Source organism: Sylvia atricapilla, chromosome W, assembly GCF_009819655.1.
Source record: "Sylvia atricapilla isolate bSylAtr1 chromosome W, bSylAtr1.pri, whole genome shotgun sequence".
Lineage (NCBI taxonomy): Eukaryota > Metazoa > Chordata > Aves > Passeriformes > Sylviidae > Sylvia > Sylvia atricapilla.
Window position 1 is genome coordinate 5,014,300 of NC_089173.1, and position 26,981 is coordinate 5,041,280.

Sequence of the window (26,981 nt, forward strand, 5' to 3'; positions counted from 1 at the left end):
GTAGCACCTCCTCCCCTTCCTTCTCGACTGACCTTGGTGTCTGCAGAGTTGTTCCTTTCTCATATGCTCACTCTGCTCTTCTCTGGATGCAATTAATTCTGTGCAATAATTTTTTCACCTTCTTAAATATGTTATCACAGAGGCATTGCTACCACCTCTGATGGCCTTGGCCTTGGCCAGTGGCAGATCTGTCTTGGAGCCAGCTGGCATTGGCTCTGTCAGACATGAAGGAAGCTTCCAGCAGCTTCTCAGAGAAGCCACCCCTGTAGCCCCCTCACTCCCAAAACCTAGCCACTCAATCCAGATATTCTAATCTGTCATCAATGAATGTTGCAGTGAAGCTTTTCCTTTTTCTCTTCCATCATTATTTTCTGTTGTTTGCATTTTCCCCCAACTTCTTATGAGTATGTTTAGTTATTCTGGTAAAAAGACTTTTAATTACCTCTCACTAGAGTTTAAAGTGATTTATATGCTTGCAGTCTGTGATACATGAAGGGATGAGACCTACCAGCAGAGAGAGAGTGAATCTGAGATTTTATTTGGAAGCATCAGTATATATAGCTTTACTCTTAAGAGCCTTTTATTTTTTTGTTACAGCATACAGACGTAAGCACAGTTCTATAATAAATCTGTCCTCTTGACATTTTCCATTGTTCTCTCCAAATCCATGGTAAAGGAGTATGAAGAGTGTACAGCTCTGTGTTGATGAAGAAGTAGAAACTCGTTCGTCCAGTTCTGTCTCAGGTACATGCTTTCCAGAGATGTGCTGATGCTGCTGGCACTGCTCTCTTTGACTCTTTCCTTACACCAACACCTGTTACTCCAACAATTCCCCCTTTTCTATTTTTTGGGGTCATGGACAAAGCAAGTGCAACCATAGCTTGTTTTTGTGTGCCTTTAACGGATCTGAATATGTTGAAAAGGACTAGACAGAAAATTAAAAAAGATATCACTGCCAGACAACTCAATCCAATAAAAACCCAAAGTTGTAAAATTATTCCTGAAAACCAGTTTTTCAGATTTAGCCAAGATAATTTTTTAAGGCCTTAGTATATTTTCCTCCCTCAGAGTTTGCAAATCTCTGAATTGATCTTTTGAGTGTGAAGTGAGTGGATATCTTGTCTTAAGGCTTTATCAAAGGCTCCTTGGAGGTGGTTTTTTGATTGTTTCCCAATTTTGTTTCTGTAGCAATGGGTCCCGACGATTAGGAGGTCGGACAGGACAAACGACACATCTCAACCGATGTGGCTACCATGTCGAATTCCGTTTATTCTCTGCCTGCAGCGAGATATATAGGTTCACCACATAGTTTACAGTTACAGGCTATACAAAGAATGCAAACAACCCTTATTTATCTAAGTCTTAAGGTGGCTAACATGTCAGAACTACAATTCTACATTTAGAAACCCATTACTTCCCAGAACACCTTAATATAAACTGTGAATTTTCTACTGCGCCAACAAATGTGAATTTCTAACTGCGTCACTGTGGCCTGCAGGCCCTGTGGCCTCAGAGGCCCACAAATCCCCCTTTTTCTTTTTGAGCAATTTCAGACCGAGTCAGAGGTATAACTAATTATTTTTTGCACACCTCCTACAGCCTTTCATGATACTGCAGACCAGGCTCAATCTCCACAAATGAGAAAAATTCCTGGTGGCAGTTCTCTTGGAACACCTGTCAATGGTGTCACAATGCTCTACCGACTGAGCTATCCGGTCTGGGTAATCCATCAAAAGCAATGTAACAATAACACATATAAAGTTGAATGATTATCTATTACTAAAATACTGTCTCATTGTCCCAGATTCTGCAACAGCTGAAAACTTTCCCAGTAATGACCTGGATATCCTTTCCCGGGCAAAGTTCTCAGGTTCATTCCAAAAGTTGGTTCAGCTGTCATATTTACAGGGTCAAATTGTCAAGTCAAAGTGACTTGTATCTAGTTTTTTCTTGTGCAGAAAACATCTGGGTTTGTTGATGAAAACATCTCCTCTAGTTAAAGTCAAAGTGTGGCCAGGACCATGGCTTTATCCTAGAGTGATATCCTTTAAAACATTTTTAAAACAAAGCTCTTAACAGTAGGTAACTACAAAATGCTTAAGCAATTAAAAAATATGTCTTTTAGATAATTATCTTAAACTTACTTAACTTACTTCTTATCTTAAAACAAAACACAAAAACCTTACAAAATAGCTTACAACTTATAACAATCCTGATATAAAAATCTTTTTTTTTCCCCATTCACAAACTTCTCAGTGTTTCATCCCTACTGTTTCTGTCAAAGCCATCTTATATCTCAGAAAACCAAGTAAACTCTGTAAATTAAATGAACATATTTTAACAAAACTTAACTTTAAAACCTTCATACATTAAATCTTTAAATTTATGAAATATAAATCTATCATCACTTAAACTTTATAAACCCTAATCTTAAATTCAATTAGTACTTAACAAAGCCTAAACTTAAAACAAACTACATAAAAATTACATTTAATATCAATAAAATAATAAAACGAAATCTAACTTGGATCCAAGTACATAAAATTATTACAATTAAAAATCCACTTTTATTTTAACAAAAAATAAATTATTGCTGTGTTTTCTTTCGTGTACTTTGCTTGTGATCATGCACCTGCATTGCAGGCATTCTGTGGGTTTCACATTTCTCCGTTTCCTGCATGAGGCGTGGGGGCTTAGAACTCTTGTGGGGCACATGTGGTTTTGTTTTGTTTTTTCTTTCTCTGTCTGGGACCGCTGTTTGCTCTGGAGACTGAAGCTGGAATTCTCCCATCCCCCGATGCTCGTGGTGGAGGAGGGAACACCATCCGCTGCCGCCATGGTGTCCTGTGAGTGAGCTGGTCGCACCGCCACCGCCTCTCCCGCTGCTGCGGGAGACACAGCCGCAGCCTTTGTCCCCCCTCCCCCCGACCCCCCCGCGCTCCGCCTCTTCCCCACTGTCCGGGGAGGGAGGGGACTGTGCCACCTTGCTCCGATCTCCGCCTTGCACTCCGCCCGCCTCCTGTGTCGTCCCGGCTGCCAGCCCCCCTTTCACTCCCAGCTCCGCCTGACCCCTTGTTTTTCACCACGCCCTCAGGGTCTGGTGGCTGAGCCACTTCCTGATCGGTCAGTTTGTTTTCAGAGCTGGCGAGAGAACTTCTGCTCCTGAAGCCATGAGGTCTATTCAATGCAGCGGAGTGCGACAGGCAGGAGCCATTGTGCCTCTCTCGGGACAGGGATTACAAATACTAAAAAAGTTCGCGATCTTGGAGGACTTTTGCATCTCTCTGCTTCATTCCTCCGTTCCGTTAAAAGCCTGAATGGCGGTCTCGGCAGTCAGACAGTCTTGGCAGCCTTTGTTTTCGGCTGGGACAGTCCACAAGGTAATTAAACTCTCTTCTCAAACCGTGCCAAACTCCCTAGTCATTGTTCTTAATCTTTTCACCTGTCTTAGAGAGAATATTCAAGAAGAGCCGTGTCGCTGTCTGAAACTTTCTATCCATATCTTTTCCCTTCTGTTTCTTTGTTTCACAAGTTCTGCTTACCGCAGCATACGTGGCTTACCTCATCAACCACGGTGTGTCGCTGTGCCGCACTTTTCAAGCCACGCGAACGTCTTCCGACCTCCCAGCTCCCACTCTTGCCTTCCCTGCTGGGTCCGGCCACTTGCTGATCCCAGTCCGGAGGCAAAGATGGAGTCTTCCCGCATTAAGGCAAAAATCCCACGTTCAGGTACTTATTTCTTCACATAAATTGCCGTGCCGCGTCCCGTGTGTGTCCCAGCAAAAACTACAACCACATTTAAGTGCAGTGATCTGTGTCCAGAATCGCTGAATGGCCCGTGTCCAGACCCCGCATCAAAGCAAAAAGAACAGGTCCCAAGCTTGAGCACCACTATGTAGCAATGGGACTCTGACGATTAGGAGGTTGGACAGGACAAACGACACGTCTCAACCGATGTGGCTACCATGTCGAATTCCGTTTATTCTCTGCCTGAAGCGAGTTATATAGGTTCACTACATGGTTTACAGTTACAGGCTATACAAAGAATGCAAAACAACCCTTATTTATCTAAGTCTTAAGGTGGCTAACATGTCAGAACTACAATTCTACATTTAGAAACCCATTACTTCCCAGAACACCTTAATATAAACTGTGAATTTTCTACTGCGCCACAACTTTGAGTTTCTAACTGCATCACTGTGGCCTACAGGCCCTGTGGCCTCAGAGGCCCACAAGCTCTGCAGGCCAAAGGGCCCAGTCTGGAATTGCTCACCCTCAATCAATCCAAATATAAATCATTTCTTCACTCTCTAAGAACTCTAAGAAATCCCAACAGTCCGTGTTGCAGGCAACACAGTCCAGGAGGCGAATGTGGAGGAGTGAGTGCAGTTTCTGAAAACAAACTCGGCGCTTCTCTTTCTCTCCACTTCGCTTTCAGAACTAGTCTTAAAGGTATAGAACATAATAGCCAGCATAAACAGAACAGACGACTGGGGATACAAGCATCATAAAGTCGTCCTAGGAGAAGGGCTTTCAAATTTCCTGCGCTTACAGACATGATTGGTCAAGTGTCTCAACTCCGTCTAGCTCACTGGCCAATGATATGGGTGTATCCATGCTTCAAAGGGGTTGGCTGAGGTCCTCAGTCTGGGTATGAATCTGACCTATAATTGTTGTTTCTAGGGACTTGTTTACTTCAAGCTTGGCTGGTCAAGCTGGTATCTGTTAAGCCACACCATCTGTGCAGATATAGTCCAGCTATATCTGTTGCAGTTCCCCCTTCCAGTCTTTATAAAATGCAAAGTGTTCTCTGTTATCTTAACTGCAAGGGCCCTTTGCAGATAAGATGACAGGATAGCATGATGAAACATGAATTTACCTTACTTGACAAGCCTAGTCTCTCTTAGCCCGTGATGCATCCCACATATCATAGAAAATGTTGCATCCATTCCCAGGAGTCGTCAGGCAGGATTACCAACAATACAAGCTTTCAATTGGCACATCACAGGCTTATTACTTGGAAGTTATAAACTTACAGCTTAACTCTATGAACAAGAAATATTTCAACTTTACAACCATGGGAAAACCACATAACAGGAAAAGCAATTTGTCCAGTTCAGTTTTTTTGCCTTAAATAAACTTGTCATCTCAAAAAGTCCCAGATTACAATGTATCAATTGCACAAAGTCATTCAACTCACTGCTCCATGACGTCTGCTGGAGCTTCATCAGGAAGATGTCATCTCCGGTCCCAAGCAGGACATAGGGCAGGGTGAACACATCTGGCCAGTATCCATCATGTTCCGGTGTCCATGGAAACACAGGCATACCCACATCCCCATATAATGAGGTCCCATGGACCTTCCCACTTGTTTGTGATAGTGTCTTATACCATTACTTTAGGTTTAGGTGACTGGGCATCTCCAGATGACTGCAGTGATAGGAAATTATTTAAGATTATTGGTTTTTGGGATTGTTCTGGTACTGTTAAGTGATTCAAGGTGTAAACAGCTTTTGCTACTCTGTTCTGTGGGGTTTCACTACACACTCCCCTTTTTTCTCTATCTAAGGTGCATTTTAAAGTGCCGTCTGCATGTTCAACGATGGCCTGTGCAGTTGGTAAATGGAGTATACAACTTTGGTGTGACACACCCTAGAGCTGCAGAAATTATCTAATTTTTTGTGATGTGTATGCACGTCCATTATCTGTTTTGATGTTATGAGGGATACCCAAAGCAGCAAAGACTAATTGCGATGGCATCCCGGCCCTTTTCTCCTGAGTGGACTGCTGCCCATATGGCAGAGGAAAAACTATCAATTGATACATGCACATATTTTAATCGCCTGAACTCAGGAATATGGATGACATCAGTCTTCCAGGTTTGTAATGCTTTTAAGCCATGGGGATTAACTCCCATCTGTGGTGGTGCAGTGTGGCTTTGTCAGCACAAGTATTGACTATGTTACGAGCCTCTGTGTTTGACAGCAGAAATTGCCTCTGCAGAGCTTGAATACGTTGATGAAAGAAGTCATGTGAGTCTTTTGCTTGTGCCAGCATGTCTGGCTGTGGTGCTGTCCAGGCAGGGCTAGCTAGGTGATCTTCTTGTGCGTTGCCCTCTGTAATAAAACCTGGGAGATTTGTATGGCTTCTAATGTGTAGAATGTAGTACAGGTAGTTTCTTGTTTGGATGGTGTGCCACAAAGTTTTTAGTAGGCCAAATATTGTGCATTGTTGATTTTTTTCAACAGAGCTTGGTCTAATCTCTGTGTTATGTCAGCAATGTAGGCAGAGTCCGTGACAATATTTAAAGGGGTATGGGGAAAACGCTGAAAAGCCATAGCTACGGCATGGCACGTAGCTCCACCAACTAAGTTGACCCATTCTTATAACCTTCCAATGTTTGCCATTCACTCTCTTCCTTCCATGTCACAATTGCCTTTCCCATTTTCCCAGAACCATCAGTAAACACAGTAATACCTTTTAAGGGTGTGTGACTGCTAAGGGGTTTTAGGGATAGTGCAATGGTTTTACTCATTTGCAGTAATGTATGACTTGGTAAATGATAGCAAATTTACCCTGAGAAATTTTGTAGGGCACTTTGCAAAGCAGTGCTGTTGGCATAACACAATTCAAATTCTTTTTCTGTCACATGTATAATGATTTTTGAGGGATCTTTTGCAGCCAGTTGTAAACACCTTTGACGGCATTTCATGATTGACTGGGCAATTAAATAAAAAATGGTGGAGGCTGTTTTTCTAGGTTGGTGAGGTAGGAACATCCATTCTAAAACATTGTCCTAGGGTGACTTTATGATGCTTGTATTCCCAATCGTCTGTTCTATTTGTGCTGTATATTGTGTTCTGTACCTTTAAGACTGGTTCTGAGAGCGAAGCAGGGAGAAGAAGCGCCGAGTTTGTTTTGAGAAAACTGCCTGACTCCTACACATTCCTCTCCTGGACTGTGGTTTGTCTGAAGCACAGATCACAGCAGGACAGAGATCTTCTTTGCTTTTGGTTAGCCTTGGCTAGCTGAGGCAGAGAAGCTCCCTGGACTGTTTTTTTTCTTTACCTCTGGACTGTTTAAATCTGTCCTGGACTGAAAAACCCAGAGAGACATCCGGATCTCATACCTGCTCCCCCCAGGGCCCAGTACAGCATTTTTCCAGTGCCCGAGGAACTTATAAGAGACTGAGTGAGCTGAGCTAGCCACAGCAAGGACTTTGTGAATTTACCATCTCACTGAAGAGCAATGAGAGGTTTTATTGTTTCATATTATTAATTTTTTATACTTGTGGGCACTTTGTTTCTTAAATAAATAGGTTTTTTCCACTTTTCTCTGAGTAAGTTCTTTCCTGGACCAGGTGGGGGGAGAGACCATTTGGATTTGCTTCCCAGAAGGACCCTATTCGGGGGGTTTCTCCCAAATTTGCCCTAAACCAGGATAAACATGCAAAGGGTCAGACCACTGACTATCCCAGTGTCCAATAACAGCAGTAGGATGGAAATCAACATTGAAAATAATTACAGTAATACACAGTTCTAGACATATGTGGTCAATCTGTCTTTTTGTGATGGCTTGGTCTACTATCTCAAGAGCAGTCTTTGCCTCCGGGATTAATTTTCTGGGAGAAATTAGATCAGGATCACCATTTAGAAGGTGAAATAAGGGTAGTAATTGTGGAGTGGTCAACCCTAGATAGAGTCTGAACCAGTTGATGGTACCCAAAAGTTTTTGAGCATCATTTAAATTTTGAATTTTTGTCAAGAATTGAATTGTCTGGTCTGATCCATAATTTTGAGTCCAAGGTACTTCCAAGGTGGTTGCTGCTGTACCTTTTCTGGTGATACTTGCAGCCCAAATGTTATTCATGCTTGCAACACACGGCCAAATCTGTGAGAGTTGCCTTTTTGTTTGGGTTGCTATATAAATGTCATCCATGTAGTGGTAACAGTATGCCCCTGGAAATTGTTCTCACTGATAAGAGTGCCTGAGCAGCATACCACTGACAAATTGTAGGGCTGTTTTTCATATCTTGAGGAAGTACTCTCCATTGATAACACTCCACTGGTACAGTATTATTAATAGAAGGCACGGTAAAAGCAAACTTTGAGGTATCATCTGGGTGTTATGGAGTAGTGAAGAAAAAATCTTTCAGGTCCACAATTAGAATATCTCAATTGGCAGGAATCATTGTAGGAGATAGCATACAAGGCTGGAGGGCACCTATGTTCTCCATGGATGAATTGATCTTTCTCAGGTCATGAAGCAGACTCCATTTACCAGACTTCTTTTTTGTAACAATCACTGGAGGGTTCCAAAGGCTTGTGGATGCCTCTATGTTCCCTTGAGCCAGTTGTTCCTGCACCAAAGACTTAAGGGCGTGTAATTTCTCTTTCTCGAGGGCTCACTGTGGTACACTCACTGGCTGAGTGATAAGCCAGTTTAAGGGTAGTGTGGGATATTTCACGTCCCTTAAAACACTGGGCCCCATTAAAAATCCGTCCCCACCCAGACTCCCCAAGTAGATAAAGCATCCCTCCTCCACAGGTTAAGTGGTTCTGCAGTGATGGAAGGTCGAATGGTAGCTGTTTGTTCCTTAGGATTTTTTACAAGAACAGGTTTGCTGCTCAAACAGCTCTGTGTGGTCCCTCTGAGGCCAGCAACAGTGGATCTCGCAGGCTCAGTGGGCCACAATGGAGGCCAAGTGTGGGCAGAGATGATGGTGACATATGTGCCAGTATCAATCATGCCACTGACCTTTATTTGGGAGAGTCTTGCTTGAGGCATCGTGAAAATACACACTATGTTGGGCCTCTGCTCACCCATTATGTGGGTCCAAAATACCCGAGATTCTACCTGTTGACCCAAAGCCTTGGTCTCCTCGCACTCTGGGATCTATATATGGAACACAAGACTTTTGCCAGACACTCACAGGATCGGGCAGGGTTGTCAGCAGTTCAGCAATGGCAGGGATATCACAGTGTTTCACAGGAGGCTGATGGTTCTGGCTTTCTCTGCTGGTATCCCTTGTGTCCCTTGCTGATATATATTCCAGGGGCAGCTCCAGTTCTGGTAATGGAGGTGCACTCAGGACAGCGGCAGTGGTGATTCCAGGGTCCCCAGGTCTGCTGTTACTTCCGGGTGTTATGTCTCCAGGAACTCCTGGTGGCGCATATCCTGGACCCGACCATGGAGGCTGGGTCAGAGGCACTGGCACGCCCCTTGGAGGCTGGGTTAAAGATGAAGCCACGCCCCACGGAGGCTGAATAGGTGGCAGAGCCACGCCCACAGAAGCTGGATTGGAAGCGCTGGCATGCCCCTAGAGGGCTGGTTTGGAGGCAGAGTTACACTCCATGGAGGCTGGGTCAGAGCCATGGTCTTGGAGCTGGCCCACTCGGTCTCAGGAGGAGGCGGTCCTGGCACACGTGTGCTAGCTGGGGGTGTAGATGGCTCCTGCAAACACTGATTGAATCCCTGCACAGATGTGGTTGGAACAGCTGTAGGGAGCCCTGCTCCTTCAAGAGCTGGGCATCCCCGTGGTGCGATTATAGAGCTAGTACAGTCGGGGGGGGGGGGGTCACAGCATGCTGTGACTTCTCCACCCATCCTCCTCTCCTGCTCACCTAGTGCAGTGTCTGAGCCCTCCATTGCCTCCCCTGGCACCATGCTTTTCACTGTTCACCTCTGCAGGCGCTGCCAGCAGCGATCCCTCTGCTGGCTTCACCTCCCACTCTCTCTTCAACTGTTCTAATAAGTCCATGACAAGCCTCCAGGGTTTCATAACACTGATGGCTGTCTCATCGCCTGTGGAGGCTGCGGCAAGTATACCTCGGCTGGCCTACTCTCAAGTTTTTAAGTCTAGGGTGTCCCCTTTGGACACATTTAAGTCATGGCTCTCACACTATGTCAGCAGGGCTAGGAGAGCCCGCTTTTTAAGAAAGTCCATACCTTCAGAGTGAGATTTTCTGGTGTTGAGCTCCCCACTTCCATGTTCCCAGCAGCGGCTCTCTCCCACAAGGGGGGGTCTAGACCTATGCAGCTTTCCTCGACACCTTCCGCAGCAATATTCTGCTGCTCCACCAGGACTTTGCAGCAATCCTGCTGCCCGTGGCAAAAACCCACGGTCTTTTGCAGCCTCACTGGCTGTCCACAGCAATCCTGCTGCCCTGCTGCACTATCCCACAGCCCCCTGTCTCCCCGCAATGCCGTGGCTGCTTGTTGCTTTCATGTCAGGAGGTCACTAGATGTCGCCGTTGATGGAGACAGGGATGCGACATTAACACACTGAAGATCATGCAGCAACAGCCCACATTTATTGAAGGGCAGCTTACAGACATAATTGGTCAAGGGTCTCAACTCTGTCTAGCTCACTGGTAAATGATATGGGTGTATCTGTGCTTCAAAAGGGTTGGCTGAGGTCCTCTGTTTCGGTTTGAATCTGATCTATCATTGCCATGTCTAGGGACTTGTTTACTTCAAGCTAGGCTGGTCGAGTTGGTATCTGTTAAGCCAAATCATCTGTGCAGATATAGTCCAGCTATATCCATCACACTGCCTGTCTTCAGTAGGTTTCAAATGGGTGACAGATGATGATTTTGTATTATATGTTCTGTCTGAGCTACTAGTGCTGTCCTGTCAGATTTAAAGAATAAAACTTCAAATTTATATTGAATAAGGTAATTATTGCTGAGGTCTAAAATGAGAAGCTCAAGGTAGCGCTGAATATAGTGCATATCTTAAGCATTATGTCCTTTGTGTTTTCTGAGCAGACTGTGCTCATGAATGGTTTGATATAGGTTGCCTAATAATGTATTGTTTTTTCAATAATTTTTTTTAGCTCTTTATCCCAAAGACTAACTTAATAGTTTTAGCTGTAACTATTCAAGTTGTGAAAACTATTCAGTTTTTGAAGTAGGCTTATCCATTGAACTGTGAGGTTTCACAGAAAGGGGTGCTCTTGCCTTTTGCTATCTGTCCCAACTGTGTTCCTTCCCTTTTCCATGATGCCTCTGCAATTTGCTCATTTTCTTACTGAATCAGGTGAAGAGACTGAACATTAGCTTTCAGACAGGTCATGTTCTCATCTAGTTGACTACACAAATGCTACTGAGACGTCAAAAGAGATAGCAGCAATGGGGGGAAAAATAAATACTTTGTTTTCAGCAGCAGTTCATGCTTTCTTGGACTTCACTGTTAGGTTAAGTCCTCAAATGACTAAAAATTAAGACATGAGGGTGGGTCTACCTTCTCAAGTTACATGGTTTTTTACAAGGTTAAAATGAGATGTGTGTCACCGATTTGAAAAGTCAAAAAACCTGAAATTATTATCTCAAAGAATAGTTGAAGTGGTGTGCACAGAAAGTAATGGTTCAAAAGAGATGCTTATGCCTTGAAAGTAATTAAACACTGGGATATAATTTTGTCTTCAATTTATTTTCCTGTTCCCCCTCCTCCATCATTTCTTTGCCACTTTAAGTATCTCTAAGAAAAGATATCTGAATTTATGTATATACAAAACATGAGTCTTTTTCTCAGCATTGAGATAGCTGCTCAGAGCAATCATTCAGGTATTCTCACTTCATGACACTGCTGTGTAAATGTTAGAAGCAAGCATACTTTTAGCCAATGGTGCTATGCAACATGAAAATCATTGCATATATAATTTATACCAGCAGACTACTCAATTTGCTTTGCCTAATCCTACAAATGACCTAGACTGACTTTCAGAGTTTCTCCAAGTTCCGTATTTGCTTTAGTACATCCATCTCTGGCTATGCATCTGTTGACAATTATTTCTTCTCATTCTCATTTTAAAAGTAGAACTGAACCTTGTATGTTTTACAGGTTTCAAGTTGTATTTTTATTATGCTGACATGTAAATTTTGTGAGGATGGTTAATGAGACCTGGAGATAATTGCTCTCAATAACTTCCCATGATGTCAGTAAGCACATAGTATTTTTCAGTATGTCATCTGTGATTTCTGAGAATTGTCATGGGTTGACCCTGGCTGGATGCCAGGCACCCACCAAAGCCACTCTATCACTCCCCTGCTCAGCTGGACAGGGGAGAGAAAATATAACAAAAGGCTCATGGGGCAAGATAAGTACAAGGAGGGATCACCCACCAATTACCATCATGGGCAAAACAGACTGGACTTGGGGAATAAATATTAATTTAATATCAATCAAATTAGAGTAGGATAATGAGAAATAAAAATATCTTAAAAACAGTTTCCCCCACCCCTTCCTTCTTCCCAGGCTCAATTCCTGAATTGTCTACTTCCTCCTCACCCTAGTGGCATAGGGGAACGAGGAATGGAGGTTGTCATCAGTTCGTCACATTCTTTCTGCTGCTCCTTCCTCCTCAGGGGGAGGACTCTTCACACTCTTCTGCTCAAACATGGGGTTCCTCCCACAGGAAACAGTCCTTCACAAACTTCTCCAACATGAGTCCTTCTCACAGTCTCCAGCATGGGTACCTCTAGTGGGGTGCAGTCCTTCAGGCACAGGCTGCTCCAGTGTGGCCTCCCCCATAGGGTCACAACTGCCAGCAAGCCTGCTCCAGCATGGGCTCCTCTTCCCACAGGTTCTGCCACGATCCTATTCCAGGGCGAGCTTCCCACAGGGTCACAGCCTTCTTCAGGCATCCATCCACCTGCTCTAGTGTGAGATCCTGCATGGGCTGCAGGTGGATCTCTGCTCCCCTGTGGATCTCCGCTCCCCTGTGGATCTCCATGGGAGGCAGGGGGGGACAACCGTTGTCTCCATGGTCTTCACCATGGGCTGCAGGGGAATCTGCTCCAGCACTTGGAACACCTCCTCCTTCTTCACAGATCTTGGTGTCTGCAGAGTGGTTCCTCTCATATTCTCACTCTGCTCTTCTCTGGTTGCAATTGTTTCTGCACAACAGCTTATTTCCCCTTCTTAAATATGTTATCACAGAGGTGTTGATACAACCATCACTGATTGACTTGGCCTTGGACAACAGTGGGTCCCTGTTGGAGCTGGCTGGCACTGACTCTCTGACATGGGGGAAGCTTCCATCAGCTTATCATAGAAGCCACCCCTGTAGCAAACCACTCTAACCTTGCCATGCAAACCAAATGCAAGAACATACCATAAAAATAGTCTGCCACATAGAATAGATGGCAAGGAAGAAACCATTGTTTAAGAAAGCTAGCTAGTTGTTTATGTATAAACAAAACAATAGTTTTATGTCTCACAGCTTTTGTATTGCTACCTACCATCGACACAGTACTTGAATGCCATCCATGCAGAATTAATAAATGTAAAATCAAACTCCAGCACAGTTCAGGAACTTTAGGTTTACTATCTTTCAGCATCCAAGTAGAGCTGGCTGAAATTTTTCCTCTGAAGTATTCTTCATATGAAAAACAGGCTATCTGTAAATTCAGAATTTACTATTTGCTGAAGTGAAAGCTTTCTCTAACATGCTTTCTGTCTCCTAACTGAGAAACCCTGAAATTTCATGTCTTCTTGATAGACTGTCAGATATATTGCCTTAGAGCTAGGACTTTTTGATTCCTCAGGAGCTGTAATTGTCTATCTTGGCTTTCTGTTTCTTTTCACATTGGCCATCTCCCTTTCTGATGGGACTATCATGACTAAAAAGGGTTAAAACTTTTTATTTCTACTGTCTCTAAATAAAGTTTCAAAAATTGCATTCATTACTAAATTTTAAAATCCTTTTTTTTTTTTTTTTTGTGTGTGTGTGTCTTTCATAAAAGAAGAATTTGGAATTTCCTGAAAACAGGTTTTGGGTAACTCTGGTGATATTCCTCCTTCAGAAGTTTCCCCTTTGGCTCATTTCAGTTTGGTTACAATAGATATTTTGTTTTGCTTTCAAGCAGAGGGTGCTAGGTGAGGATTTTAGGGTACTATTAAATATGAATATAAAATGAAAGGCAGTTAAAAAGTGAAGTTTAGACTGGGCAGTGTTACATGCATTGTCCCAGAGAAGTTGTTGTTCTTCATAAATGTAAATTGAGTTTGAGTCAGGGCCAAGACTTTGACCTAACACTGACCTTTAATACTGAATATGCAGATCCATCTGAGGATGGGCCCAAGGGGCCTGTTGTTGTGAAAGCAAATTGTCCTGGTTTAGGGCAAATTTTGGAGAAAACCCCTGAATGGGATCCCTCTGGAGAGCAAACCCAAACAGCCCCTCCCCCCAACCGGTCTGGGAAAGAACTTCCTCAGAGAGAAGTGGAAAAAACTATTTATTTAACAAACAAAGTGCTCACAAGCATAAAGAATGAATAATATGAAACAATAAAACCTTGTGTTGTTCTGAAGTGAGATGGTAAGTTCAGAGAGTCCTTGCTGTGGCTAGCTCAGCTTGCTCAGTGTCTTTATCAGTCCCTCCAGAGGTCCAGGCCCCGGTGGGACTCAGGTGTAAGCTCTCAGTGCTTCTGTGGGTTTTTCAGTCCAGGACAGATTTAAATGGTCCAGAGGTAAAGAAAAAAACCAGTCCAGGGAGCTTCTCTGCCTCAGCTAGCCAAGGCTGACCAAAAGCAAAGGAGATCTCTGTCCCATTGCTGGTCTGTGCTTCAGATGAACACAGTCTAGGAGAAGGAATGCAAAAGAGTGAACACTGTTTTTCAAAACAAACTGAGTGCTTCTCCTTCTCCCTGCTTCACTCTCAAAACCAGTCTTAAAGGTGCAGAACACAATATACAGCACAAACAGAACAGACGATTGGGGATACAAACATCATAAAGTCACCCTAGGACACAAATACATATTTTATTTTATTTTATTTTATTTTATTTTATTTTATGGTGAGCAGGCTATCGTAACCTTCCATTATCTTCACAGACTATTACAGGCCTTTATGATGCTTTTTTAAAGACTCAAAAGTTGATTACTATTTTCTGTGACTGTGGATCTACAAAGTAATCTATAATAGCTTGAGACTCACTGGGTTAGATCAGGAAATGTGTTGACAGCTAGTTTTCATTATGCTGTAGAAGGTTCTGTCAATAGGTGCCCTTAACCAACTAGGTTAAACATAACTTTTTATTTTGTTAGCATGTGTGTATCTTGAAGCCTCAGGTGGAATTCTGCAAGTGCTTTTTTTTTTTTCCTTTCTTTTGAATTGGAGATTTTCACGGATATTTCATTCTTCTTCAGCCTTTTCTGGCCTGTGCCAGGTATAGTAGACCTGCTTCTCCCCTATTAGGAGTTAACTGAAAAATAGAGAGAAAATGTATATTTCTGTAATGGGAAGTATTTGGGTTCCCAATACCTCTGAGGGTCCAGCCCTTGCAGAGAAATGGCATAAGTTAATTAGTGAGACAGCATGATCGAGTGTATCTTAAAAAAGCAAAAAGATTTTAATAAGGAAAGAAAATAATACAAAAACAAAAGTAAAGCCAAGCACAGTATGGGGACAGGTCCCATCCACTTGCTACAACACTCCGAAAATGCATTGAGCACCTTTGTTCTTTTATTTTTCTACTTAACAATTGAGGATGGTTCCATTTGCAACCTGACAATAGAACAAGGTACAGGCTTTGATGAACAGTCACAAGGTCCAACAGGTGCTTCTCTCTTGGTACTGAGCCAATTACTGTCAGAAGGGTATGGAAAGTTCTAGGTAAACTTCCTAAAATGTCTAGAGGTAAATTGAAACCCCTTTCCTTATATAGGAATGCCCACTGGGGTGTGGGGGGTGCCTTTTACAGGTAAAACAAAGTATTCTGAAAAACATTACATGAACTGCAGGAAAAACAAAAACCCTCCAACAACATTTTTAGAGAATCAAGGCATTACTTTATTCTGGCCAGGATGTTGTTCTGGCCAAGATGTGCAACAGATATCATTTCATCCACACATTGCCTGGGTTGCACAGAGAAAATCATTCTATCACACATGATTTCTACTAGGTTTTTAACATATACAGTCAAAACCCAGAGAAATTAATTGGTCAGTGTTCATTGGTCCCAAGTTACACAGTTCTTAGTATTTGGTTTCCTACTGGTTATTGATCCCTTTGCCTTTGATGTTAATTAGGTTCTCATTCTTTGTTCTCTTATCTCTTCCCAGACCAGGTGTCACCATGCCAGAGGTGATGTTTGGAGTTGATGTTTGTTAATGGTCGCTATTTTTTGTGCATCTTCTGTGCTACTCCCAGTCTTGTTGAGATGTTAAGCTCATCAGGCCTCGAGTGGTGAAACAGTCTTTTGAAAAGAAACTTCAATTCCTTTCCCCCCGGGCAACGGCAAACAAAGCCCCTGACTAAAGTTATATTAAAAAAAAAAAATAAAAATTAAACTTTGTAACATTTCCAACACTTGGAGTGGTATAGTAAAGGTCACTTAATTGAAAAATATTTTAAAAATAAATTCAGTTTTCATTGCTAAAGAAGGGGAAAAAAATTCTAGCACTTGAATTGTTTGCACTTGTAACACTTGTTTGCAATTGTAACACTTTCTGGAAATAGAAAGAAATATATATTTATCATGCCACAGCTGTAAGTTTGCTCGTGTAAAGTCTGATTTCAAAAATTATTTTCATGTAAAGAGGCTATTTAATTGAAAACAGTAGAGTGTAGGAGTCTTTCTTTTTGTATGCATTGCACACCATTTTGCATGTTTTTTGGCAAAGAAATGTCTGGTGTGAACCAAAATCTTAATTTACAGAATGGCTGACTTCTTTGTGAGTAACAGCTACTCTCAAGTCAGCTCTGAGTTGACTTACCCAAAATCTTAAATGCCTTTCCAACTTTCTATTTATGGCCTTTTAAAAAAGTCTGTGACATACTTCAGTAATTACTTTCTAGAGATCCAGAACTTTTTTAGAACTTTCTAAAATATTGGTCATCTATATAATCTATATTATCATGTTCCTAGAAATCTATATTTAATGGCATGCATTAGTGACTGGTTTGTGTTTAGCAGACTTCAGATGTATGCATCTGATATCTATATATTGGCAGCTTTTATTTGCAAAAAGAATAAAATAAAATTGCATTGCCCTTGATTTAAGTGAGTCTTTGCTACTGGTTAAGATAATTTTGTGAAAGGGCGTTTTTTTGTTTTTTTTTTTTTTACTGAATTTTTCTCTGAAGAAGCACAAAGTGGATGTTTTCACAGAGATGCAACAACATGGAAGTTTTGGAAAGTCTTTCTGGATTTTAACAAGTGTTTTCACAGTAATTTCTCAAAAAACAAATAATTTCTCAGAAATATTTTGTCTTAGATACTGTTCTTGCATGTTTTTTAATATTTAACTATTGCTACTCCTGTGAGAGACTGTAATGTTATGGTTAATGGCTTAAACATTGTTATTAAAGACTTTTTGCCCATTATGGCAAAACTGTATGTAAAAATATAGTTGAAAAAGTGTGGTAGTGTGGTTCATAGAACAAATGTAGCTTGAAGTTTGGCAGTCCATATTAGAACAACTGTATTGGGTTTGTGTGGTGAGGTTTTGGTAGTGGGGGGGCTACAGAGATGGCTTCTGTGCAAAGTGCTGAGAACTTCCTCCATGTCCAGCAGAGCCAATGTCAGCTGGCTTCAGGACAGACCAGCTCCAACAGGGACCCACTGCTGGCCAAGGCCGAGCCAATCAGAAATGGTGGTAACACTTTTGTGATAACATATTTAAGAAGGGGGGAGAAAACTTCATGAGAGCAATTGCAGCCAGAGAGGAGTGAGAATATGTGAGAGAAACAACTCTGCAGACACCAAGGTCAGTGAAGGAAGGAGTGGAGATGCTCCAGGTGCTGGAGCAGATTCCCTTGCAGCCTGTGGTAAAGACTACAGTGAAGCAGCTGTGTCCCTGTTCTTGATATCTTGCTGGTTTGTTTTACATATCTTTCCTGAAGTTTCCCTTCTTTTTAAAGAGCAGAGACCAAGTGTCAAAACTAATAGGAGATGAGTCTGTTTCCTCTTTCATGTTTCAGTACAGGAATGGTGTTGACTAGTGATGCTAGTGTATGAGGGCCAGAGTACTATTTAGAGAATGCTCTTTTTCTATTTGCTTTCAGATGGAAATGGAAATATCTTATTGCCTTTCATTCTTCACAGGGTTACACATCATTTTGGAATGATTGCATCTCCTCGGGATTGCGTGGCTGTATGTTAATTGAATTGGCATTGCGAGGGCGTCTTCAGTTAGAGGCTTGCGGAATGAGGCGCAAAAGTCTATTGACAAGAAAGGTAAGTGGAGGAAAATGGTCACATTTACTTTTGTGTCTGCTTCAGGCAATATAGTAGTTATAAATTAAGGGTGATTGTAACAAATATATTTTTTTTTCTTTATATGGATTTTGGAGGTGAGGATTTTTCCCTTTTCTTTCTGTTATGGAAATTTGTCCCATTTTTTGCTAAGAGACAATAATGACTGGTACTTAAGGGAGACAAAAGATGTAGCCAAGGGGGAGGGGGAGGAGTGCAGATGGAGGCACTATCTTAGCTGGGGGACTTTCTCTTGAGAAGGGCAGAGATACTGTGAGATTTTGGCTGGAGGATGAGGGACTGGGCTCGACTTCTCTCTCATTCTCTTGGGATTGAAGGAGAGAGGAGACAGGCTGCTGTCGCTGTGGGAAGAATTCACCAGACTGCTGCTGCCCTGCCCCACCATTTCTCTGCCACTGCTCTGGGTTTTTTGCTACACTGTAACTCCTTGCCCCCTGCCTGTTGGAAAATCCCACGGCTCCTGCTACAGCTGTGGAGTTTCTGTAACATTTTGTTTGCCACTCTGGGCAAACTGCCATTCCAGCTTGCTGCTTCCAAGGTTCCTGCTACAGCTCATTTCACTATCTGGAGGGACACTTGGGACCCGCTGTCCCTGTGAGGTTGTAAAGGAAGCCCTTTTTCACTATCTTCCACTGGCTGCACCCACTATTACTCACATGAAGAAGCGACTGAGATCGCACCACAGCACCCTCTACAGCCATGGAAGAATTAGTGCACCTGACTTGTCTGGCTGGGAGCCAACAGCACCCCTGCCGGCTGTGACCATAACTGCACCAAAGGGGAATATGCTTGACAGCTGAGAGAAGGCTATGGTTGGGTTTCTGTTTTTGTTTGTTGTTGCTGCCATTGTTTCTGTTTGTTTGCCTTGTTATACATATACCTACTAGTAAAGAACTGTTATTCCTTTTTCCATATCTTTGCCTGAAAGCTCCTTAATTTCAAAGTTATAATAATTTGGAAAAAGGGGTTAATATTTTCCATTTTACAGGGAGGTTCCCACCTTCCTTGGCAGACACCTATCTTTCAAACCAAGACAATGGGGATAGGGATTCTGAATAGTGACCTAAGATAGGTGCAGTTATTACCTAAAAAGTTTTAATGATGAGCTGAAGTACCTTATAAAATCTTCTGCATTTGTTCTCTGTTCCTGTTTGTTCTCTTGATGTGTTCATGCTGCACACAATCAGTTGGCAGTGGCTCTGGCCAGGGTATGGTGGCAGCATTTGCTGCTGAGAAGCCAGTTACACTAGTTGTAAACTGCTGAAGCAACTGGATTTTGCAATGTTCGTGAGATGGAGGTTGGGGTTGAGAGGGATGGCTGAGAGACTCAGGTGTATCCTGCAAGTCACCAGTTTAATACTGGTGTACACAGTGTTGCAATTAGTGCTTGCAGTGCATGTGTTGGGGTTTAGGAGTTCTCCTTTTGTTTCTTTCTCTTTAAGAGAATTTTCTCCCATTTTTTGTTGCTGAGACAATAATGACTGAGTACTTAAGAGAGACACAAGAAGTTTCCCTGGGAAGGGTGCAGCTGGCTGTCCTCTTATCTGGGAGGTTTCTTGTGGAGGGGCAGAGATACTGCAAGAATTGGGCTGGGGAAAAGGGGTTGGATGCAGCTCCCACCACTCTCTTGCTCTCGACTTCGGAGGAGGACAGTTGCAGCTGCTGCCTGGGGGGGGAAATTTGCTACTACTGCAGGAGCCCAGCCAGGTCCTTCTTCTGCCATGGGGTGAGCTTTTGCTCATGAGAGCAACCACTGAACTGGGACCTCATTAACACCTTACCTCACTAAAAAACAAGGACTTTCACCATCTGCTCAGGTGCCTCAGGGGAAAACCCTGGAATCCCCGAGTCCCCTCCCCCTCCAAGGGGGCCTCTCTCTCTCAGCTGTGTTCAGGAGCTGGGCAGCCACTGCCCAGCCTTTGCCATTTTCTCTGCCACTGCTCTGAGTTTTCTTTGCTACATAGGAATTTGTACCCCCTGCCTGCCAAGATGCCCCGTGGTTCCAGCTACAGATGCCAAGTTGCTGATACATCTTGTTATAAATGATTAGAAGCAAATCCAAAATAAAAGAATTTATTTAGCAATTTTCCAAAATCAAATTAAAGAGCCACAATAAAATCAGACAACACTGATCAAATGCTGGGTGGACAGGTAACGACAGCAAAGGTGCCATCCAACCCTGCCACAAATGCTGGGTCTCGGCATACGGTTTTTATACAATTTATTTGTCCCTAGGCTAAGTCTATTGAAAGTCCGAATATTCATGTATTTCTCTATTTCCAAGTAAGGTTTTGAAAGGGGTTCCCGTAAGTATGAAAAAACGTCTCAAGAGTCTTCCCGGATTTTTTCTTTGGGGTGCTGATTTGATCATCCTCCGGATCCTCCTCCAATATTGATATCAGGTCTTGAGCAGCTGTGAAGTGGAAGCCCATCATTGATGAATGGACCATCTCCAGTCTGGCCCTGTTGTTTCTGTTGCAAATTTTGTGGTTTCACAGCTGCACAATAGGCCTTGGAATCTCAGAGATGCCCTCGAGTAGCCTTTTAATTGTCCAGACTTTTGATACAATATTTTATACACAAATTTATACATTACATTTATCACAATCTCATCTACCGATCTGGGACTTTGCTTATCCCTGCCTTCCCAGCTTGCTACTCCGAGGCCCCTGCTACAGCGCCTTTTGCTGTCCAGAGGGGCCACTGAAATCGGTTTTCCTCGGGTGTTCATAAAAGGAGCCCCTCCTCCATCCCTTTCTGATGGCTGCATCTGACATTGTCCAGGTGGAGAAAAGATTGCTGGACTCATGCCACATCACCCCCTGCAGCCACGGGAGAATCATCGCACCTGCCCTGACCACTGGGAGCCTGCCAGCACCCCTGCCTGCTGCAACCATTAACTACACCAAAGAGGAAAGTGCCTGCAGCTGAGAAGGCTGTTACTGGGTTTCTGGTTCTGTTTCTTGTTGCTGTCATAGTTGCTGTTGTTTGTTTTCCTTGTTATACATACAAGTATAGAACTTTTACACCCAAGGTGGACTTTAAATGGTCATGAAATGGACGACCAGTCATGAGGTCTTACACTTTTATAAGTTTTGGTTCATTTGCATATTGGGGTTTAATTGTCTAATTACAACTTTGGATTGCAAAGCCTCATCTTTCTTGTTTTCTCTCTTCAGTCCACTGTTGTTTATGCTTTTGGGCCTGAAAGTTGTACTCATTGTCCTTGGTCTTCAGCAGAAAAAGGATTTCTTTTGTCTACCTACTCTGTGAAGAGAGCTTACTAGCACTTAATATGAGGCTCAGAACTACACCCCTAGGCAGCACAGAATCTGAAAAACATTAAATTTAAAACCTTAGGCATCACAACTAATTCCTTATCCACTGAACAGTCCATCCATTGAATCCTTCTTTCTTCAATTTTTAGAGAAGGATATGGGAAACCATGTCAAAAGCTTTACAGAAGTCCAGATAAAGGACATCTGTAGCCCTTTCCTTTTCCACTGATGTAGTTACTCCATTGTAGAAGGCCACCGGGTTGGTCAGACAGGACTTGCCCTTGGTGAAGCCATGCTGATTATCCTGAATCACCTCCTTGTCCTCCATGTGTCTTAGCATAGCTTCTAGGAGAATGTGTGCCATGATCTTCCCAGATACAGAGGTGATGCTGACAGGCTAGTAGTTTCCAGGGTCTTCCTTTCTACCCTTTTTAAAGATGGGCACAATGTTCCCTTTTTTCCTGTCACTTAGGACTTCACTTGACTATCCTGATTTTTTGAATATCATGTAGCTTGATAACTACATCAGCTAATTCCCTCAGAACTCTGATTCATCACATCATGTCTCATAGACCTACGTTCAATCAGGTTCCTCAGGTGGTCATGAACCGGATCTTTACTTACTGCTGTTGAAGCTAGAAATGTGGGATAGGGAATTTACATTGGAATTTTATAAAGCATATAGAAAAAGGAATAAACATATAATGCTCACAGTTAAGAGTCCTGCCCCTCCTAAATCACTCAGCTAGCCAGGCATCCCTGATAGGTTGTGTTATTCTATGTATTAAGTCCAGAAGATGTTGAATGTCATCATCCATACTAGCTGATTCAGCAGTTATGTTAAAGCAGCACATGCCTTCAAATTTGGAACAGCATTTATGATGTTGAAGAGAGAGGTAGTTTATCAGTAATCCATGTTGTAAGGTTCCTCAGTGTACAGCAGTTACTTCCAAATTTAAGGCAATAATTGCCATGGATGTCCAATTAAAACCTTGTACAAGGGCACACACTAGGTGCTCTTTATTTGCTTCTTGAAAAGAGTAATAGGTTAGTTACAGTAAAAACCAAGCACATACGAGTATTTACATATTGATCTTTCAGAAATGTATCCAGTGTATATGCTCATAGTACAAGCCTCCAAAGCATGATGAGCCAACCTGTGAAAAGGAAGGAAAAGAGGAGTGTCATCTCCTCCCAGTAATACATACGCTGTTCCTCCAGCTTCTTCAGCCAATATTGCTCCAGGCTTGGTAACAACATGGGGTAATTGCCCACAGATTGAAGAGCTGTGGCTTGTACTTTTTCAGATCAAACTGCTATTTGGTATTGGGTTTGTAATACCAATAACAGTTCCAATGCTATACCCCTAGATAAGGCACAGGAAATCATCAAACATACCTGAAATACAAGAAGTCAAGAATATGATTAAAAGAGGATGTAAAATAAGGGAAGAAGTCAGAGTATAGGACCATACTGTACTGTCAGGGGTGTTGCAAATGAGTGGTACAGCTGTCTCAATTGTCTGGGGGATAACTATCATCTATTTCAGGCCATGCTTTTGGGCAGAGCCTTTGTAGCTAGGAAAGCAGCCAGAGGGCCCAAGAATTTAGTGCTAGGGCATCCTGGAATGTGAGAAGTCACCATCACAGCCTCGCAGTCTCCATCTTTTTTCTCGCCATGACATGGTTGTTCCTGGATCCTGCTGACTATACGAAATGTTTGAGTTAACACAGGCAGAATAACCACAAACTCATGGCTGAAACACAAAGAGTAAATTTATTTTTGTTACCTTACTAACCAGAGGATCCTCAAAGGAACATGTGGGCAAGGGTACACAAGAGGGGATGCAGGCAGCATTAAGCTCCGTTCCTTCTAAGAGTCACCTTGTCATGGAAGGATATCAAGTTATTCAAGCAGGACCTGTTTTTCCTAAACCCATGATGGCTGGGCCTGATCCCTTGATTTTCCCATATGTGCTGCACGATGGCACTCAAGATGATCTGCTCTGCAACCTTTGCTGGCACTGAGTTCAGGCTGTCAGGCCTGTAGTTCCCCAGATCCTTCTTCCAGCCTTTCTTCTAGATGGGCAACACATTTGCTAACTTTCAGTCAACTGGGACCTCCTGGTTGTCCAGGACTGGTGAGGAATGATTGAAAGTGTCTTAGTGAACCACTGTCAGCTCCTTCAGTACCCTTGGGTGGATCCCATCTGACACCATAGACTTGTGTGTGTCCAAGTGGTGTAGCAGGTTGGTGACCATTTCCCCTTGAGTTATGGAGTTTTCATTCTGCTCCCCATCCCTGTCTTCCAGCTGAGGGGGCTGGGTACCTGCAGACCAGCTGGTCTTACTATTAAAGACAGAGGTGAAAATCATTAAGTACCTCAGCCTTATCCTTTGTTCCCATGTTTCTCCCTCATCCAATAAAGGAGATTTTCCTTGGCCCTTCTTTTATTGACAGTGTATTTATAGAAACATTTCTATTGTCTTTTATGACAGTAGCCATATTAAGTTCTAGTTGGGCTTTGGCACTTCTAATTTTCTCCCTGCATAACTTCATTACATCCTTGTATTCCTCCTGAGCTGCCTGCCCCTTCTTCCAAAGGTCATAAACTCTCATTTTTTTCTGAGTTCCAGCCAAATCTGTCTGTTCAGACAGGCCATTCTTCTTCCCTGCCAGCTCATCTTTTTGGCACATGGAGACAGCCTGTTCCCATGCCTTTGAGATTTTCTTGAAGAATGTCCAGCCTTCCTGGACTCCTTTGCTCTTCAGGACTACCTCTCAAAGGACTCTGTCAACCAGTGTCCTAAACAGGCTGAAGTCTGGCCTCTGGAATTCCAAGGTGGCAGCTCTACTAACAGTTCTTGTGCTGTTAGGACTCTGGAGTTAACCAAGAAGCATCTGTCAGTACATCTTCCTTCAAGAAAGAGCAGATTCTTGAGCATAGGAGAGAGGTGGATGTGCTTCCCCTGTTGTCTATCTGCATGTGCCGGGAAAAGAAGGGGAAAGGAAATACAGTGAAAATGTGAACCAAAATACTTTTGTTTGAGAGTAGGGTGTGCTGGTTTTAAAACTCAGTGGGAAAATGAAGTCCACTCAAACCACCCCCTTTCAAGAGTGGAGGAAAAAAACTAGGAGGGATTATAAGTTGGAGTCACAATTTACTGAAGAAATTGTAGCGAACATGCCAATTGTACAAAAGATTGGTTTACTCACAAAAAAAGGGTATTAACCACTGAAAAATGTTACCTGGCCCACTAGGACAAAACCAAGATGGTGGCTGTTCCCAAGCTGCTGACTCCATGTAGTTTCTCCAGAAAAAGACAAGATGGCAGCTGTTCCCACACTCTGCATCATGTGGCCCTCTGGGAAAAATGGCAAGCTGGTGGAGGGCTCCTGCACTGGACCAGTGGCTCAAGGGAACAAAGGAAACAATGTGGCAAATGAGTTTCCACGGTTTAATGCCCTCCCCTATCAAGAAAACAATAGAAAACAGAGGCAAAGCAAAACCTGGAAAGCTATTTTGTCCAAAAGGAGTTATGCTGCTGAGCTGCTAACTCCACATCACCCAGCAGAGTTGTCCCTGGTGGCTTTGATATCAGGTGGCAGCTGGGGTCTTGCAGGGCAACTCCATCTCCTGAGTGAGCCTGACAAAAGCCCCTCCATGTCTGCCCATGTTTTTTAAAAGGGACAAAACCACTACCTTCCACAACCAGGATGTCATGGTCTGGTCTGGTGGTGAAGGTGCTGCAACCTTCCTCACTAGAACTGTCTTTAAAAAGACACCTAGATCGACAGAGGCACAGGCACTCTCAGGCAGAGAGTGACTCAGCTCTTTGTGCACCCTTAAGTGCAAAGTGATCAGCCTTTTAGGTGCACTATCAAGTGCAATGATTTGCTCTTTGTGAGGCTGCCTGAGCAGCAGAGCTGCATTTGCCACCTCGGGTGACACAGGAGTAAAAGTGAGATGGGGTCTTTCTGAACTCCAGGAAAGCTTCTTTATTCCACGAAGTCCACAGGGAAAAAATCCCCTGCTCCCAGGGGAGAGGGATTATATAGGGTAGCTAGGGGTGGGGTTTCACAACTTGGCCAGTGGGGAGAGGAATTGTGAAAGGGTCCAATCAGGGGAAGGATCCAAAATGGACCAATCGGCTGGGGTAAATAAGAACCAATGGAGTATAACTGATTAACATATTTATTCATCATAACATAGAGAGCTGTTTGCCAGGGCTTCTCCTTTAGGGGGTTATGTTTATATTCTGTCTGGCCTAACTGCTCTCTTTCTAAGGGGGCATGTTTATAGTATTATCTGGCTTCTCTCCAGGGGAGTGTGTTTGTATTAACACTGTCTGGCTTAACAGCCTCCACAACTGCCCTTAAGCCGCAAGGAAAATTCTCAAAGGGATTTCCCAAAGGAGAGTCTCTGCAAACTGAGACAGCCTAGGGGCTGGACACTCTTCAAGGGAGTGAATAATCTTCTGTGAATGGTTCAGGGACCACCACACCAGGGTAAGAAAAATGTTCTGGTTCCTTGCCAAAAACTGCTCTCCCTCCAATGAAGTGGGTGGTGTGGAATAAACAGCACTAAAACTCTGCCCCTTATCCCTATACCTTGGACATAGGGATAATTAGAAGAGTCAGTGCAGTGAATATACAATGTAGCAGAGATGTGAGAAGAAATAGTGCTGTATGCCTGGCTGCAGAGAACAGTAAATTTAGAAACAAAATAACTGTATTTTGGTTCCCAAGAGCTTATAGACTCCTGAGCTGAATGGGAGAATGTCTTTCCTCTAAATACTTGTATGTTTAGGGTCATACGGTCATGATGTTTTATATTCAAAAGAGCTTCTTAATCTTCTTTATAGTGGTAGAAAAACATATCTTAACCCCAAGTAAAAAGAAAAGCTGTTTTCTAAACTTTTTTTTTAAATTGCTTAAAAAATGCTTTTACATTTAGGATGCATCTCTTTTGTGAGGTTTATGTTTATGTGTTGGTTTGCTTGTTTTTATAAAGCAGGTCAAAAAGATGATTTCACATCTTACCTGTTAAAGTGAGATGGTGAATAGTAGGTTACCAACTGCAGTAAACTGGAGTGATCCAATGTAACTAAGGTTACTGTGAAACAAATCATATTAATCACATCAAAGAAATTAAAATAATGATGGAATGTAATTTTTAAAAAGAAGTAAAGATAAATATGTTGGGTGGTTTTAGGCTAATTATTGAAGGGTGTCTATTAATAACCAGTCTAGTAGCTTAAAAACTCAAAGTATGCTCTTGTATAATTAGAGAAACTACAAAAAATTCAGTCTTGATACAAACCTGGAAGATATGTAATATCATTATATAAGGTTAATAAAGGTTAATGCAAACTTGTAAATCAGAAAGATAAATATGCATTGTTGTGTGTTTAGTTTTAAAAATGAACTACCTGGATTAAAACATTGCTATGTTCTTGAAACTAAATATCTGATATTT

The 26,981-nt window shown here is 42.7% G+C and overlaps 1 protein-coding gene across 1 annotated transcript in view; it reads left to right on the forward strand.

Moving 5' to 3' along the window:
* Window positions 1-26,981, forward strand: part of LOC136373338 (Golgi phosphoprotein 3-like) — a 110,516-nt gene that overhangs the window by 11,593 nt on the left and 71,942 nt on the right. The window contains exon 2 of the mRNA XM_066338245.1: window positions 18,054-18,185. Within this exon, the coding sequence (XP_066194342.1) occupies window positions 18,054-18,185 (132 nt within the window). The remainder of the gene's footprint in view (window positions 1-18,053; window positions 18,186-26,981) is intronic.